General features: G+C 34.9%; 1 protein-coding gene across 1 annotated transcript in view; it reads left to right on the top strand.

Annotated features, from left to right (window-relative positions):
* Positions 1 to 608: 608 nt before the first annotated feature.
* The window catches only part of EPHA3 (EPH receptor A3), a 360,174-nt gene continuing 341,782 nt past the window's right edge, over positions 609 to 19,000 (top strand). Inside the window, exon 1 of the mRNA XM_079766339.1 lies at positions 609 to 727. Coding sequence (XP_079622465.1) covers positions 640 to 727 — 88 coding nt within the window. The 5' untranslated portion in view covers positions 609 to 639. The remainder of the gene's footprint in view (positions 728 to 19,000) is intronic.

The raw sequence follows: 19,000 nt of genomic DNA, 5'->3' as shown, positions 1-19,000 counted from the left end.
CAAAGGACTCGCGGAGAGTATGATCCCATTGAGCAGAGTAAAGACATAATCCCAACTTTCCTTTGAATTATACAATCATCATTGCCTTTTGAAAGCAAAAGGCTCCGTTCTTTAAATAAACATTTCTCTGGCATTTCAGTTTCTTTTCCACTCATTCTGCTATATGACACTCCTATGGGGTTTTCTGGTTCTTCATGGAATTAGCCTACAGAGCATGCACAGCAAACAATAAAATAGCTGCTTTTCATTGACAATAAAGAAGAGGGGGTGTCTTTCGCTCCCCAACACTACTCTCCATCACTGCCCCATCAGGACTTTTTGCATTTCCTGCCCTATTGGCAAGACGAACCCCACCCCCACCTTGTCCCTCCCCAGCTCCCGGAGCTTCAGGGCGGTTTTCCAGCCTCCGCGTGCAGTCCGGTCCTTCAGCGTTCGCTTCCGTCGGCACTAGGACCCAGGGAGGTCCCCGAGCGAGGTTCGCGGAAAGGCAGCCAGACTCCTCCTTATCTCCAGTGTCAAACTTGACATCAGCCTGCGAGCGGAGCATGGTAACTTCTCCAGCAATCAGAGCGCTCCCCCTCACATCAGTGGCATGCTTCATGGAGATATGCTCCTCTCACTGCCCTCTGCACCAGCAACATGGACTGTCACCTCTCCATCCTCCTCCTCCTCAGCAGCTCTGTCCTCCGCTGCTGCGGGGAACTGATCCCCCCTCCGTCCAATGAAGGTAAGCCAGGTACCGCGGCGCCGGCGCTGCCCCGCGGGGCTCCTGCTCCTCAGAGCACTTTCTCACCGAAACCTTTTCAGGTCCTGGAGGTGCTTCCGAAAAGGAGCAGTTTGCTCTGGGAGGAAACTGAAGACACGTTTTTTATTTTCGGCTGTCTTCTAACGCATTTTAAGAGATAGTTTTGGATTGCCTCAACCTAAAATGTGTTTTCAATCGGATACCAATGCAAACGATTATTACCTCGTTTGACAATGTTAAGCAGAAAGAAAGAAAAAAAAGTCTCTAGTTTTTCAACCCAGGAGGTTAGTTGTCAAATAGCCATGGCAGTGTTTTATTTTCTAATTATGACCATGTAGTTAGTACTCTGAGAAGTTTAAAGAAAATTTAACCCACCCTCTCTGGATTTTTTGGTAGGTTTTTACCCTAATGACAGGTTGTTCCTACTTAGGATCATGGCATTTATGAATGAACTAAAAGGAAATTGGAGTTTGTAGAAGCAGGGGTGTGTGTGTGTGTGTGTGTGTGTGTGTGTGTGTGTGTGTGTGTTGTGTTTATATTGCAACTGCTGTATCAATGATGTGTATCCTGCCACACAATGCTTTGCTCCATGGTACAGTTCTAATGAGCAGCATATGCCACATCAACATAAGTAATATTTGCAGGAATTACAATAAGCTTAGGTTGGCTTTTCTTTGTTTAAGGGCTTATATTTGAATAGGAGCACGTATATAATGAATAGTGAGAAGATCCTGGGTAGGTATAGTAAATAACTGAACAGCAAATTAAGAAGGAATGTTCATGTGCAGCAAATGACATTTCCTTTATGTTGGGTTATTTATTTTCCTCCTAGTGGAAAATAAATATGTCTGTTTTCAATGAATTAACGTGCAAACTTAATATTAAAGACACCAATGTTTCCTATAAGATTGTGTACTTAATAGATGCATTACCTTCTCTCTTTAAACCTTTCCTGATATTCCTAATTGCGAATACAGTCGCTTACTCATAAGACAAACTTCTCTGAGTAATTGATTGCTTTAAAGCAACACTTACAACTTTGATTTTCCCTTAATCATTTTAACTTATAATGATATCTAGTAATTTATTTTGCAGTTTAGCAATATTGAACAATTGATGTGCAAATACTACATTATATATTATGTCACACACTAAAATTGTATTGTCAAGCCAATACTTTGCATATTGTATGCATTATTTTAATAAATTCAAAATATTTAGAAAATTTAAAATTAAATATAGACATTATCCCACATACTTAGTGACCTACTTTCATTGCTAATAGAGTAGTTTAATTTTGTTCTTTCCTAAGTGACTGCCTTTATCAATTTGGCTGATTTCATTATATTTTTGTGTGTCTTTTTTAAATTGGGAACTTGAAAATTCTAAAGATAAAGAAAACCATTTTACCTACAAATGACTTTTCTTTTAAAATCAAGTAAATATTTATATGAAAGTAATTGTCAATCATTCTTCATAAATGAAAGACAAGAGCAGTCATTTATATGAGTAACATATCAGTAAGTTAAAATTAGTGTTTGTTTAACCTCTTTCTTTCTTTGAAGACATTTAAATATTCACAATAACTAGAAAAAATAGCAAGGTTATTCCCATATTACTATGATAAACTGTATTTCTCCAGATGAACTATTTATAAACTATTTAGATCACGGATTTCACTGAATTAATAATGCACAGGGATATAGCTGAGAGTCAGTACCTTTCAGTGATTTGCAAGAGAAACAAATACCCTTTAAACTTATTTACCCTTCTATAAAATTAATGAATATTCATTTAACAGAAGGAGAATAAGCAAATGCAAACTGCTTTTAAGCCATACCTTGTGCAGGTCTGGGTATATAATGTACATTATTATATAGGCAGGTACACATTAACAATATGTATGTGGAATGGTAACTGTACTCAGAAAACTGACATAGTTGCATTTAGTTTGCTTGGGTAAAAGTTTATCTATTCATTGTTCATGGGGTTATTATTTGCAGATTGTGTCCTATGGGTAGTGTCTTCTTTCCATTCTGAGGTCATAAAGGAAAGCTTTGAAAATTTAAATGGAGTGATTTAACTTGGGTAATATTTGAGCGAGAGTTTAAATATGAATACAATAGCTTGGGTCTGAGGAATTGAGATGAACAACATAAAAAGGGAAAAAATTCAAGTGTGTGCCAAGAGGTCCATGCAATTCTTCTAAGAATATCATTTGAACAGAAAGCCATCCTTCTGAAATGTCACATAGTGAGTGGGTGGAAGGACTAATGATAAAATGAATTTTCTTAATATAGCTTTGTAATATAAATTTTGAAAAAAGCATAAAATACTAGCTTGCATTAAAAATACTACGATAAAATTATATGTCAACATTATAGAAATTTGATTAGAAACTCACTAGTAAAATTTACTAGAATTTATTTGGTAATCTATCATGAAGTTAGGCATGAGAGAACTAAAAGAGAACAAAACCAATCCATTGAGTTAATTGCTAGGAAACTTGCTATTGTGTGACTTTAAAAAAAAATTGAGATTCTGATAATCAAATATCAATATTGAAATGCATGGGTCCATGATAAGGAAAACAACTTGAAAAAAGTTTAATCTGAACTTCCCTTTTCCTGGATTTAGCTACAAATAATTTTCTAATATGTTTTTAAGAAAATGATTCCGGGGATACATACTATTGCTGTCCTCCTCAGTGATACTACATCATTCATAATTTTAGTGAACACTTGAATCAAGAATTGACCTATATATTTAAACAGAAACTTTATAAAAGCTGCATAGAATTTTATTAAAATCTTATTACATCTCTGTTTACATGACAAACCAAGAAAAGACTTCCAATGGGAAATCAGCTACTTTTCATGACAATATAGGATTGTTAAAACTAAGTATTATTAGAAAAGTTTATGTATTTGCTCACAGTTCCCATCCCAGATAGATGATGATAATAGTAAACAAAAATAACTTTGGAAAGAGGTTAAAACTTGATATAAAGTGAAGTGTTTACTACTATTAATTCAATCTCTTTTAGCAATAGTACTCTCTTTAAATACTTTTATATTTGAAGGAATCTGAGGCAGAATGCATGGCTTATTCATCAGCACATCATATAGTAAATAATTTTCTATCCAACAATATTTATAAATTAGATAAACATTTACCCATAGAGCTCTTTACATTGGAAATGAGAGTTTTCAAAATGAAAGAGAATAAAATTAAATCTGCATATTTATATACTACTTATATGGGGAGACTTTTATTGAAGTGGCTGGGATACCTTTTCTATGAAATGTATTTCTCTGAACATAAATCTTCTAAATACTGGAGGAGACCATGTGATTGTTAAAGCTTGAAAGTAAGACTTGCAGATAGACACTACAAGCTTCCCTTTGGATATCAGGCAGATGTTAGAGAAAATAAACATTTAAATAATGAACTTTTTCCTTTTTAAAAATTACTATGAATTGGCATCAGTTTTCACATATAAACACATCCTCAAATAATAATATATTGTGATTGAAACATTAATAGAGAACTAAGCTATCGTATAATCTTTATAGGTGTTTTTTGTTTTTGTATGTTTTTTTGGAAGAGGATTTACATTTGCTTTTAATAGCATGTCATCATGCTACACTAAATAATTGAATGCATTACACATTTTTGTAATTTAATAGCTCTCCTAAAAGCTCTGCCTTACCTCCTCCCCAAGTTATAACTGTGTTATTTGCCCGGAGGTAGGAGAAACCTTAATTTCACTATTTTATAACCCACAACAGTTAACACTTGACCCAGGTCATTAACAGGATTATCAGCAAATTTGTTTAAGCTTTTACTGACAACCTGAATTGCTATGATAATATTTTGATTGTGCCGGAAAAAAACTTCTTATAACCTCTCAAAATCTATAATGAAATTAATTCATTCTGTATCTATATCTTCCCAAAGACTAACATTGATAATAATGATTCAAGTGAAGAAAATATCAACTTTGGTACCTCATTCTCCTCACTTTTATGTTTCACATATCACACAATTGTAGTCCTTGTCATAAATGAGCAATTAAATACTTGTTTAAATAGTGAATGTTTTGACAATAACAATATATTTATTAGTACAAACTTACTTCAATGTAACTATCAACACTTCCAATTTCATATTTTTTATTATTGATGGCATAGTTAATATCATTTTTCTGCCTATTTTAAGATATAGAGTCAAATGGATATATTAATAACTAAGAAGCAACTGGAACTTTTTATACATATATGTATAATAAAACGCCATTGCCACGTGTTAGGTCATGATTTCATTTACCAGTACATAATGTTGTCTTTTCCATGAAACACTGGAAATTAGGAGCTACAATGAAAAGCACTTCAATTTAACATAAAAGTTTTAAACAAAATGTACATAATCAAAACTTTAAAGGTGTTTTTTAAACATTGTTAAATTTATTTAGAAAGTTTCATATGTAGTTTTTTATTATTTGTATATAATTAGGGTTGGCTTCTTGTTCATTTAAACAATTTAGTAGTCACCTTGACTCTTAAGAAAGTTATCCTTAAAGGATGAGTTTAGTTAGATTTTTTTTATCATGTTTATATATTATCCACATTTTAATATTCAAATGTGGGTGTGTTTTTAAGGGTTCTTCAATTTAAATAGTTTCTTTTCTCACAATAACTTTCTTTATTAAGATTCCTAAATATCAAAATTGTTTCTGAAACTTTGAATTTTTCTGAAATAAAATACTTGCAATTTTTAAATATCAAATAATCAGTTACATATGCAAAGGATCTTTAAAGGCAAAACATATTTCCACAGTATATTTGATTTACTAACTTCAACGCAAATGGAAACAGCAAGAACTGTTCTTGAGAGGTACATTTTCCAAGTCATAAAATCTTCCAGAAAATATTAATAAAACTTTCCACAAATCATCAGAACTTGATAAGTTTTTACAGACATTCACTTACTAAGAAATCTGTGATGTGGGTTACCTTTGATTTTAGTCATTTTCCAATGATTTTGTTTGGCATAAATACTAGATGTAAGGGGAAGTAAGTATTTCTTGGAAGAACACTACATTTTACAAATCATATTCTGTCAGGATTCTCAACTGGGTTTATTTTTAATATACACATTTCTCCTTTAAAATATTTAATAAGCCTTGTTCTTTTAATTTCTGTTAGATAAAAGATTTAGAAAAACAGATGCAGGTGTCCCCTTTTGGGTTCTGTTTTCAGAGATCTGGATTTTATCACCAGGGAGGGTCAATGCAGGGCTTTTACCAAGTGCACAAGTAACTTTCCACAGATTTTTCAAATAAAGGGTTGACTGCTGGTGTGAACCGTTCATTACATTATTCATCCAGGTATAGCAAAAACCAGCATTTGAAATTTATTCCTCGAGGACTTGAAAGGCTCAGAAAATTCTTCTGTAACGACTTTAGAAATAAAAGTAATGTTGTGACATTTATAGAATGCAAAGGATTCCAAGCCACAAAACCGTGTAGGAAGACACTCCCGTTGGGAATCTGGGAGTGGGCACATGTGTGCCCCTTGATGTCACTCTGTGGGCCTAGGACCAGCTGCCTAGTATCAGGTAGTTCTTGGGATCTGGCAGGAGGTTTTCTCTTGGAAAAGTCTGCAGGTCAGCACGTTTTGGTTTGCTCCTACCAGCTTTCTTTGAAATAAGAAAAAGGTGGTCGATTACAAAGTAAAAAAGTCTGCAAGTGAAAATAAAATAAAAAGTTGATTAGAAAGATGGAGAAGTAGACAAGTGCAAAGGTTCTAAAACCAACGTATTATATAAATCCTTAAAATAAAAACATTTATCACTTAAAACATCTGGCTAATCAATTTTTTATTAAATCCCTAAAAACCTGCACACTTAAAAAGGGGGTAGGGTTGCGTTCGTTTCCCCTTTCAAGTTTATACACTTTTGATTTTTCCCCAGAAGAAAATATTTTATCTGGGAAAGTTTTAAAAGAGTATAAGCCAAAAGAATGCTCCCCCCCCCCCCTTTGGATGCCTGGGCGAATCCATGTGGAGGTTGGACGGAATCAAAACCAGTTCAGCAAAGAAAGCCTCCAACTTGGAGTGATGTTGTTCAACTGGGAGCCCTGAGTGTGCAACTCCCTCCCTCCCTTCACTTTCTAAACCACGTCCTGCTGTTCCAGTCAAAGCAAAGGGCGAAAATCCACATAATCCAAATCAACATGGTGAAGCCAGAATAATAGGCGAGGAAGGAGGGGGGAAACAAGCAGGCAGCACTGTACAAACAAAGTGTTGTGAATAACCTCAGCCTTGGACAGGGCTGGCCACCGGCGGGGATGACGGCGCTCTTTCCCTTGGCCTCACAACTCCCGCGTTTGAGTGGGGTTCAGAAGCGTGCCCCGAGATCCGTTAGCCCACAGCCGGGCTTTAAGGGTAGCAGTGACAGGACCGTGGCGACCGGGAGGAGAGCAGGCGCTCCTCGCCGCCACCACACCCACCACCAGGGCGCCCTACCCACAACTACCCCGCCGCTGGGACCAGGCTCCGCGTTGCGGATGGGGTCCGTTGGCCCCTCACAATTTACCACGTTCTCTCCCAGTCGCAGGAAAGATCGGATCATACAAATCCCACCCCGGGCCCGCGCCCCCAGCCCCACAACTCCGGGGCGGTGGCGTCTTTGTGCGCCAGTGTCTCCGCGCCCGGTGGCCCGCGCGCCCGTCGCCTAAGGGCTGCGAGCAGGTCCGGGCTCCCCGGGGCGCGGGGGCGCGGGGGAGCGGGGGGACGGCGGGCGCACGTGGAGCCCCTGTGGCTGCGGCTCCTGCCTGGCGGCGGGTGAGCGGAGGTCTCAGCCGGGCGGAGGCTGGAACCGGGGGCCGCGAGGGCGCCAAGTCCCTGGAAACTAGCGCGACGAGAAGGCGCGCCCGGCGAGTGGCAAACGCGCGCCCTCTGCCTGCAGCCCGAGAGCTGCTGGCGCTGGGAGAGGCGGGGAGCCCTGCCACCCCGAGCTCCTCACCTGTGGGTCCGCCCCCGGAGAGCGAGCTGCTGGGACCCGGCACCTCCGATCTCTAAGCTTTGACCCCAGATCTTGCTCCCCGCCCACGCACACACCCCATCGGGACCAGCCAGCCTTTTCGGCAGGACAACCGGAGGTGGCCCGGTCTCCTTCCAATCTTGGTTCCCTGACCCACCGTGTGACCGATGGAGGAGAGTTTTGAGGGGTCCCTGGAGCTCCCTGCAGAGTTGGGAAAGCACCTCTTACTAGGCCTGCTCCCTGGGACGCAGGGCGACGTCTGAGACTTCCAGCTGTCCTGCTTGCTGCCGTCTGATCCGCCCGCTTTGCTATTTTCCTGATCTTTCAGTTTTCTTTCCAACCACCTATTACTGCCACCTGTTAAGCCCCCCTGAGAGCTAAGGGGCATGTTCCATAAACTTTCCCTCCATGCACAGTTGCGAATGCCCTCTGTTCCTCCCTCAGCCCCATGTTTCATTGGCATCGTCTCATTAAAACATGACTTTCTGTCTTCCAATGTGGGCAGCAAACCTGGAATGGGCCACAAAGGGTTTCTGGGAGCAGTGTCTCGGAGGTAGGCTAGTAACTGGATGATGCTGATATTCCTGTGGTTGGTCAGAAATTTGTGTTTCATAGAAGATAAAATTGTTGAATCCAGCGAAAACTCCCAAAGCAAATATGGCCTCAGTGCCACGCCCAACCTTGAGATAATAATTGCACAGAGGTCTGCTGGTTAGAAAGAGTGTACCCTCATGTTTACCTTTACTATTGGATTTCATTTAATCATTAGAGCAGCCCCCCAAAAGGTATTGTGGCATCTTCTACTATTAGAGCTGAGGACACTAATCATAGTGAAGTTGTAACCACCGCTCTTATCTTTGACTTTTGATATTAACTTCCTATGTTCCTTCCTGCATAGGAATGTCTGTGAAGTAGGAGACATTTCGTCCATTCAGGAAAAGCACTTTAATCCTAGTGACTTACACGAATTTGTCTTGTTACTTCACAAGAATTAAAAATTCGCAGAGTTTTGGAGTGACATAGTGTACTCCAAAGTACCTTTAAAAAAGTATTTCAGAGATTACTTAGACACTGCAAAGTATTTACATTTATGTAATGATTATCAGCATGGGTGGTAGACACACTAAGAAAATGAAGAAAATTGGATGTGGACAGAGGACGAGGAGAAAAATGTCTGTGATGTCTTTTCTCCACCATTTTTACCTCTGTCTTTCTTTCCTGACACTCAAACATTCCTTTCCTCACTCTGGGAAGATTTTCTCAGAAATTCCATACACAGAGATTGTGAAGCAATTGTCAGTATAACCCAAATGTTATTATGTAGGGTTTTATATATTAAAACAGAGTGTACATTAACTATTGGAATTGTGATAGAAGTCAATAATGGGGGGGGGGGCAGTAGAACATGGTCTAAAAGTAGACTTTAGTCTCTGTTGAAACTTTTTTTTTCCACTTAAATGATAATTACAAATTCCTTAAGATGAGGAAGTAAATTATAAATGATTTATCTCCTCTTTCATAAAAACACTTGTCCTCTAAGTAGAAGCATTGTGAAAAGGTAGCTAAAACAGGGTTTTGAAAGGTAGCAAATTGAGCTAGGGGCAATTATATTTTTCACGTGGGTATTTCAGCACATATGTTTTGTATTAATTGCCGCAGTAAATTCTGTTAACCTGGCAAAGAGCAAACATAGCATATTGATGACATCAGACTTCCCAATCAGAAGGCTGCTTTAGTATCTTGCTTCCTTCACTATAACATGCGAAGGGAAAAATAAAATAAAATAAAATGTTTTCTAACGTGTTATCACTTATGTTCCCAACAAGTTACCCAACCACTCAAGCTATTGGAACATTGTCTATGAGCAAAAGTGTTAGCTTAGCAACAAACTTTTTGTCTCTTGCTTCTGCAGAGTTAGAATCAATCACTGATTTCCCTAGTTTTTAAGTTTTTATTCGTATTTGAGTTTGTGGAACTCTCTCAAATCAAGAAAATGCAGGCCTGCCTTGACTCTTGTTTAAAACAAAAATCTTGATTGATTACACAGTAGGCTCTCAAAGGAAATGGAACAAAGGGAGAAACCTAGGTCAATTTTATTGCTGATAAGTCTAATCAATATAAGATGGTTTCATCTTAAATTTGTTATATGATCATTATGGCAAGGTTAGTTTGTCTTCTTTTAAATAACAGTTAAGAAAGAAACATGAATAAACTCCACAGGTCTTGTGAAGAGTAACACCCACCCCCTAACTCCTACCCTCTTCCTCCCTGGATAAAAATATAAGGCTTTAAAATTAAAGGTTTCCCAGTGATAAAAATTCACCCATTTCCAATCAATATTGAATTTAGAAATTTCCTATCTACCTCAGGGTGACTAAGGGAAATGGAAAAACAGTTTCTTATATTTATTTCCTGATTTTTAAAACTAATTTAGCAATTAGTAAAAGTTTGTAGGTTTTAGGAGGATTTCTTTTATTGCATATGATAGCAGTCTTCACTCTGAGAAGTTAGGCTGAAAAGCTGAGTTGCTTTCATGTGGATTATTTACATAATCCTTTGGGTAAGTAGAACACCACTCAGCGTTTAAAGTCTACTTGCAGAACTGTGTGTATGTCACAATAGTTGCCCCCTTACAAAACTGAACTTTTCCTACATTGTGGGCAAAATTTTATGGAGTAATATATACCGTTTGGAATAAAATTTGTATAAAAATTGTTTTCTAAGTTGCAAATCTGTGGTGAGAAAAAGTAAAAACAAACTTTTATTTATTTATTTATTTATTTATTTATTTATTTATTTACTTATGTGTGTGTGTGTCTGTCTGTCTGTCTAATCTTGTTAATTTTCTGCAACTGGACACTCAATCAACTTATAAATATTCAAAGATGGCATAAAGCTAGAGTTACCTCCAAATTGAGTTTTCTTTTCAATATGTCAAAGCTATTCATGGTAGATTTTGCATATTAACAGAATGTAAAGAAACTGAATGTTATAATCACATAAACTTTAAATAGAAATTAATTGGTTTGCTATTTTTTATTATGCAAGTGTCATCGAATATAGCAATTACCAAATATTAAAAATGTTTTCAAATAAGCAGATAAAGGGAATGGTATTTCTCTTTTTGTTTACTGTTACTATTTGGCTTGTCATAGATAAGTTGATACTCATTTACATTAGAAAACTAAAAAACGATAAACTCGCATTTTAATATGGTGTTCCTAATATTTCAGATCTGAAATTATAATACTTTGATAGTCCTTGTTTTGTGAAAAAAAGATTTTCTGTCATAGTTACATATATTTCATCTGATTGGACATGTTAGATAAATCTATGCTGAAATTAATGGTTTTTGGGGGTAGAGCTGCTTTCTTTAAACATTTGTTCATTGAATAAAGAAATATTTTCTTACCTTTGCTTACAAGTTATGTCCAAAATAATTCTAAATATTTGAATATCTTTGAAAAATCTATATAGAGTTAGAGAAGAAAAAGTATATGAAATTAGTGCTATACTTTTAAATTTCCTTTTTCAAAGGTGATCCTATGGAAAACTAATTAAGAATAATTTATTTGATGTTTGGCCCCAAATGTGGTAGATTTACTTCTCTAACCCTGGTAGTGAAAACTTCAGAATCCAAAATTTAATTTCAAAGGGAGAAATGCAAAGACCATTAGCATGAACCAAGAAAAACGTTTAGAAAAAAAAATGCACTCAACTTTTATATTATAATAACGGGTTGTTTGTATTTGTTTATTTACCAACTCTGGCATACCTTCGTGTCGCTTACATACTGGATTTTGGAATAGAAGGTTATAGGGAATGCTATAGTTTATGCCCTTGAAGATAACTTAAGAGGGATAGATGACCAAAAAATGAATACTTATATAAAAACATGTTTTAAGATAGATAGAAAAATTATTAAAAAATAAGATATGAATCATCAGAGAAGAGAGCAGTTAGCCTCCCAAAATCAGGTGCTGGAATATAGGGAAAAGTGTGTAAAAGATACCCATTAATAATAAAAATAATATATTAATAATAGCAAGGGAAAAGAGATTAAATAAGCATAATTTCATGTGGTGGGGATTATTATAACCCAGATTTTTTTAACTGAAGGTATCTAGAAAACTTTAAAAATAATTTTAATGAATGCATAATGAGTATATATAAAATTAAAAAAAAACACTTTGAAAAACTTCAGAAACAGCTATCTTAAATAAGCATATATCTAAGCTTAATGTAAATAATGTGTGAGTACATGCATGCACATGGTGCATGTGAGTGTATTGGAAACAGATTATTGCATATATAAAAAAAAAAAACCTATCCCCAAATAAAAACTTCTGTAAGTGCAACTCATAATGTGACAGCACTACCAAGGGAAAACACAGTGAAGGTTGTCTGAACTCTGTCTTCTCTAGCTATCTTTTGTATCACCAGTACTAAAAGTTTGATACTTTCCATTGACAACCTCCTCCTAGGATGGAAGGACAAGGGCTAGAGTTTTAAATTAAAGTAATAAGCATGTGGCACCTTTTTGATCTTTTGTGGGTGTTTATAAAGGTCCATAGTAATACCTTGAAGAGTTTGTTTGTATGTGTATACATCTATAACTGTAGACAACAGTCATGATGTATGATGTAAAATCCAGACATAGTTATCCTCCAGAATATGATAAAATCAAAACTATATACTGACTTCAATTTTCTAGAATTTTAAACCAATTTATATATTCTGCAATGAACTTCTCTGGAAATAAAAGTACTTGTTTTTTGATATAAAAATATCCAGAGAAGATTTTTAAATTGAAACATTTTTATCACTACCTTTTTGTTTTCTATGCTAAAATTTTGAACCCTCCTATTTAAGGGACTTCAAGTTATAAAACAAATAAGTCATGGGGATATAATGTATAGTACAGGGAATACAGTCAATAATATTATAATAACTTTGTATGGTAACAAGTAGCAACTAGATATCATAGGGATCATTTCTTAATGTATATAAATGTTAAATCCCTATGATGTACACCTGAAACTGATGGGATACTGCATGCCAAATATACATCAATAAGAAAAAATATATAATGCTATATTAGAGTTGGCCTATAGGCCAGTCTGCCTATTCTATTCCATTTTCACAGTCATTTGTCAAAAATTGACTGAACATATAGCTATCATTTAGTACTTGAAGGCTGGTAATCAGATTTTAAGGTAATTTGATTAAAATGTACATATATACCAAGACATCTTGAATTTATGGTGTAAAGGCAAATGCATATGTTAAACTTTGAGCACCTATTGGCCTGAATGATTTTTCATATCATTTCCTAATAGGATAATGTATTTTAATTTCCCTTTTTTTAATATGTCAAAAGTCTTTAAATTAAAAACATACAAGCCATTCTGTTATTTCTAGAACATTTTAAAGAGCAAAAATGTGTTGAAAGTGTACAACGCTTACAAAATCATTAATGTCTTACTTTTAGTAACTTTTACATTTTGGGAAACACATTTCACTTGTCTAAGTGATTCACAATACCACTTGACAATGCACAGAAACAAAGAGACCTGTTATTCTAGGGACTGTTATGAAAGCTGAAGTTGTTAATGGACTAAAAGTTCACTGAAAGTAGACCATTCCTACGAATTTACGTGAAAGGATTATTTCATTATAAGAACACACTCCCTAGTGATATTTTGATGGCTTTCTCCACAACAGTATTAATATCAGAGTAAACTTCAGATTTCTCTGATTTTTAAAAAAAGAAGAAATTAACACTGTGGAAACAGCACAGGTTTACATTTACTAAAGGGTCCAGGTTTCTATTCAAATTTTAGTCTGTATTTTTATTTTCTGGAACCACTCTAGTCTTGAAAACCCAGACATTTTACTGTGTGACCATGTTTTGATTCTAAGGTGTTATCCCTGCTGTTGGCAAAGATTGCGATGAGGCAGCTAATTAAAATTTGTCCCATATTTAGAACCTGTATAAAAGTAAAGCTAAAATTATAGCCCAGGAGGTAAAGCTTATAAGAAAGAATAAGTTGATAGTATGTCTCCTTGTCCAGAAATCTGCTTATATATCATAAATGAGTCATTAAGGTACCATGTGACAAAACAGATTTTTCACAGAAATGTTGAGCACAGCAGAATTTTTTCTTTAATTCTGACATATAATTCTAGTTGGTCATTTGATAGAGAAATGATCATAAATTAAATATCCATGAAACAAAATGCCTGTTGAGTTAAATTTAACATGGTTTACAGGAATTTTTATCTGCATACAAACGATACAGGCATACCTCCTTTTATTGTGCTTCACAGATGTTGCATTTTTTTAGAAAGTGAAAGCAAGACTCCACCAGCACAAATATTATCACTCACTTTATTGTGATACTTGCTTAATCGAGGTGGTCTGGAGCACATCCCACAATATCTCTGAGGTATGCCTGTAGTTGATTTCATTTATAGACTAAAAACTTTTTTTTTTGGTAATTTTTAGTCTATTAAATACAATAGTACAATGTTTTGATTATGTTTAGGTAGAAAAAAAAGTACAAACAGGAAGTCAGGAGCAATTAAACTAAGAATATGTAATCACAGTAGATAAAAGTTATGTTGAAATATGTAAGCACACTAATAAAGCTTTGACTTCTCTTAGTATCCGCTCACTGGCATACCATATTGTATAAAGTAAAAATGAAAAGCAGAACTTTGGTGCAGTCCTGTTAGAAAATACATCTTGATTTCTTGATTCCATATTATAGTTGACAAAGGTAGTACATAGAGAATTACAATGACGAGAACAAAATTGATTGCCTCCTGTATCATTTTCTTCTATTCGTGACATTTAAGTATAACCTAGAAGCAGATTAACCCCCCTGCCATCTGTAACCAAGAGCAAAGCTACTCTTTTTATCATAACAGAAAATAATGAAAATGATAAAGATAAGTAATGTATAAGAAATGTGGTTTGGACAATTACAATGATGTATGAACAGTAAAGGACATGTCATTATTCTTTAGTAAAAGCAAGACGCAATCAAACCATATTTTTTTTCCTGTGGTAGTGGTTTTGTGGTCATTTGCAATTGGCTTTAAGACACTATACAACTGAAGGTTTTATAAGAAAAGAAATACTTATTATTGTAAGAGTAGCAACTTCTTCAGCCATTAAACCCTACTGTTCATCTTAACATGATGGTTTGATACATTTTTATAACTTAATAAACTTAATAACTTAATAACTTAATAACTTAACCATAGCATTACCACAAAACATATTGATGTGTTATTAGTTAATTGAAAAGATCTTTAACTTCAAGAAATTGTGGCATTTAATTTAATTTTATTTTTATACCGTGTCATTTCATTTTTTATTTTATTTTAATATATATGTATTTCTTGTTGATAGTATTACAGATGTCTCCCATCATCCCCCTCCTTCTTGCATGACAGCAGCCCCCCTCCTCCCCTCCTCTACCCACCTCCCTAGGTCTTCACCCACCCTATTGGCCATGTCCATGGGCATTTAATTTTAAAAATTATTTTAGCACTGTCTACATATTTGCACCACTTTGTCTATTGATAAGATATTTCAATCTCAGTCTTTCTAAGTGGACAAATAGTCACTATGAATCAAAACTTTGAAATAGTCTTGAAAAAATCTAGGTGTGTTAATGATGCTCTAAGAGTGAGAACTTTAGAAATTAATACCTAAAGTTTTTAATATGTCCTTACTAAAAGGCATATTAGTAACTGGGAACATCTGTTTCAAACAATTATTTTAATGACTGTGTTCTTTAAGAAATATTATTGCATCTTTATTAGTAAGAAGGGAAGGTGGAATAAGTTCTTGGTATACATAATTACTAGTATGACATTGTCAATGCAAATGAGTGAAGGAGTGGACATTTGATTGTACCTCTCCATTATAAAGGAGGACAGAAAAGGAAGGGAAAACAAGACTCCTGGGCATCTTAAATTCACAATCCATCTAATTATGAAAAAAGACAGTAAAGATTGGTGCAGCAAGGTTTCCTCCTTTCCAGAAGTACTTACAACCATTTTGAGCCAATTTTCTCTATATTTTTCTCTTCTTTCTCCACTCCATTCTACACCTTCTCATTCCCATCAGACACTACTCTTCCTTTTGTCCAGTAAATCTCATGTTAGCACTCACCTGAAAACCAACTCAAGGAGTCTAAATATTTCCTTATCATTTTCATTAATGCATCATTCACCTATTCATACATCTCTTTTATTTAAAAGTAATAAGACTAGATAAAGTACAGTGTGTGAAATAAACCCAGATTCATATACATTCAGAATCTGGACAGGTATTTCCAAAAAATAAATTTTCCAAAAAGCATCTATTTATATCTCAAGTGAAATATAATTTAACATTTAAAAATGTGTCCAATTTAAATCACTGTAAGAAGGCCCTGGCCAAGTATCTCAATTGGTTATATCATCCACCCAATATGCCAAGATTGCAGGTTCTATCCCACTCAGGGCACATGCAACAATTAGCCTAAGAGTGCATAAATAAATGGAACAACAAGTCAATCTCTCTCTCTCGCCTTTCTCTGAAATAAATTTTAAAAAGTAATGTATGCCACATAACTCTTTCAATAGAACAAATTCTGAAATTAATGAAATTATGTTTCCAGTTATAAACCAACAGTAATTGGAAATCACATGATTAGAATATGGTATCAGATACGGAACAGTTTATATCTTTGACAAATGACCTGGTATGAGGCAGTCATTAAGGAATTAAGCTATCCATATATTCACACCTACCTTTACCAATAATTTCCTCTCTTTTTGTTAACATTCATAATTATAAACTCAGATTTTTCATCAATTGAAAATAATCTCCCATATTGTAAATTGTCATTAAAACTCAGACTGAAATATAGTATTTGTACACCTCAATTCTACATGCCTCTTCTCTCTGCCCTGGCAATGAATAATAATAGCACTTTAAAGATTATGGTCAGGTCTACATCTTTTTTACAAAAGAAAAGCATGAGTAACCAAAGTTCTTGCTTGTATCAGTGTAGGGTTTAAGTTGTATGGGAAGGTTAGATTTAGTCAATATATCCAGAGAAATCACTCACAACAGGAGGCCTTCAAATTCCATTAACATTCCCTTCTTTCTATCTCAAATATGCTACACACATACTGTAATGCAACAGATCACAGGAGATGAGAGGTTTTTATCCTTGAAAGTCACAGTTTAGCAATAATCCACTTTAAAGTGACTAGAATTTTAGATTGTATTGTTCTCATTTTGCTACAAACAAAAGGTACCTTGTAACCTCAAAATAGGTGCTCTTAAAAAAGTGTTTTTATGTTACTATTCTTTTCTATTAGGTCATATATAGATTACTGATTATAAATACAATTCAAAAGCCCAATGAATTAATTTTACAAGAACACTGAATCTGTATAGCATGTTATAAAGTCAGTAGCTTTAAATACATTTATATTATTTGACTAGAGGCCTGGTGCACGAATTCATGCTCAGGTGGGGTCTGGCTGGTCTGCCCCGATGGGGCCCATCTGGCCGGGCCAGCAGGGGGGAGGGGACATAAGAGGTTGGCCAGCTGGCCCCACCCCTGATCAGGGGGGGGGGGTCGATCGGGGCTAGGCTGGCTGGAAGGGGGCACGGGAGGTCAGGGCCCCAATTGGGCCTGTTGGCCACCACAGTGCACATCATAGCGACTGTCCATTCCAGTCATTCTATCATTCTGGTATTCTGGTCTCTTGGCTTTTATATATTTAGATTATCACAGCAACATTGTGAGATAACCAGGGCAGATATAATTGTTTGATAGACACAGAATCAAAATCATGAGTAATGGTGCCAATAGTTTTCCTCATTCATGCAAATGGAGTGCACTAAAATTTTAATTTCTGAGTAAATGCAATATATTTAATTAATCTATTATATTTATTTTTAATTGATAATTTAATACAGTTCTTTTTGGTTTAATTTTTTATTCTCCTTTGAATAGAAACCAAATGCTGATGTGATTAGTCCAGTTTTTCCCCCCTCATCATTATCACCAAAAAAACAAAAACAAAAAACACTTAAGGGTATTTAGTTTTTTAGTTAGCAACCTTTATTCCAATGAGTAATTTACTAAATTGAGGAGATATTCATATTAACTTTACCTGGGAAATTATTTTCTCTGATTACTAATGTTGAAATTAAATCACCCCTTCATCTTAGCATATGGAGTAACACGTACTTATCACTAAGTACACATTCAATTATTATATATACACAAGAAGACATTGAACCATTTAAAGCCTTAAAGACATTGCAAATATGACCTACTAATCCTCATAAAACTCAGAAATCCACTGATAGCTGATAGTACCAATAATAAACTAGGTATATGTCAGAATATGTGTTGGTGACTCATGAAGGTGTATTCTCATATTTACAAAAAATGTTCTTACATTGATTAATCTGAAATATCTGTAACATTTATTAATAGGCAGAGGTTTTAAAAATATTTTGAGAGATAATTTTAATGTAATTAAGTATACTATTAATTTTCAAATTGATATCCTGGGAAATAATTTCATTATGGAAATTACACTGTGTGATCCATGCAGCAACTATATTCTTCTCAAACCTAAATATAATTACTTACCAGTGGGATTAATTTATAGTGAGAAAAAACTTTAATCATTAAGGAATTCAAGTATAATAGATTGATTTTATGTGTTTTTCTTTCACTACTAAAACTTAGAGAATCTAACTTTGAGAATTTTCTCTTTTTAACTTAATAATGAGCATTCCTTATATTCAACTAGTATATTTGTTATTTAACCAGCTAACCAAATATCATCCTTTAAAAAGCAGCACTTGAAAATTTAGAATTTTAATATTTATCAAATATATTATTTATTTTTCTTAACATTTTATAAGATAAATGTTTTCTTTGTAAAAATGAATTGGGGTGATTAAAGAAAGGGTGCTGCTTTTCATACATGGAGAAACACTATTTGTCAACACATGGACATGTGCATGCATGTACTAACATTACATTTTGATTTGTGAATATATGGAATCCTTGAAAATGACTGTCTCCTATTGTAGTTATTTATTCACCTGTTCTGGTTCATGTTAATAATACATATATATTTTATGTAAACTTCCTTTACATCTTCCATCAGTCAACA

The sequence above is a fragment of the Cnephaeus nilssonii genome (assembly GCF_951640355.1).
Source record: "Cnephaeus nilssonii genome assembly, chromosome: 3".
Lineage (NCBI taxonomy): Eukaryota > Metazoa > Chordata > Mammalia > Chiroptera > Vespertilionidae > Cnephaeus > Cnephaeus nilssonii.
This window is presented reverse-complemented; position numbering and strand designations above follow the sequence as displayed.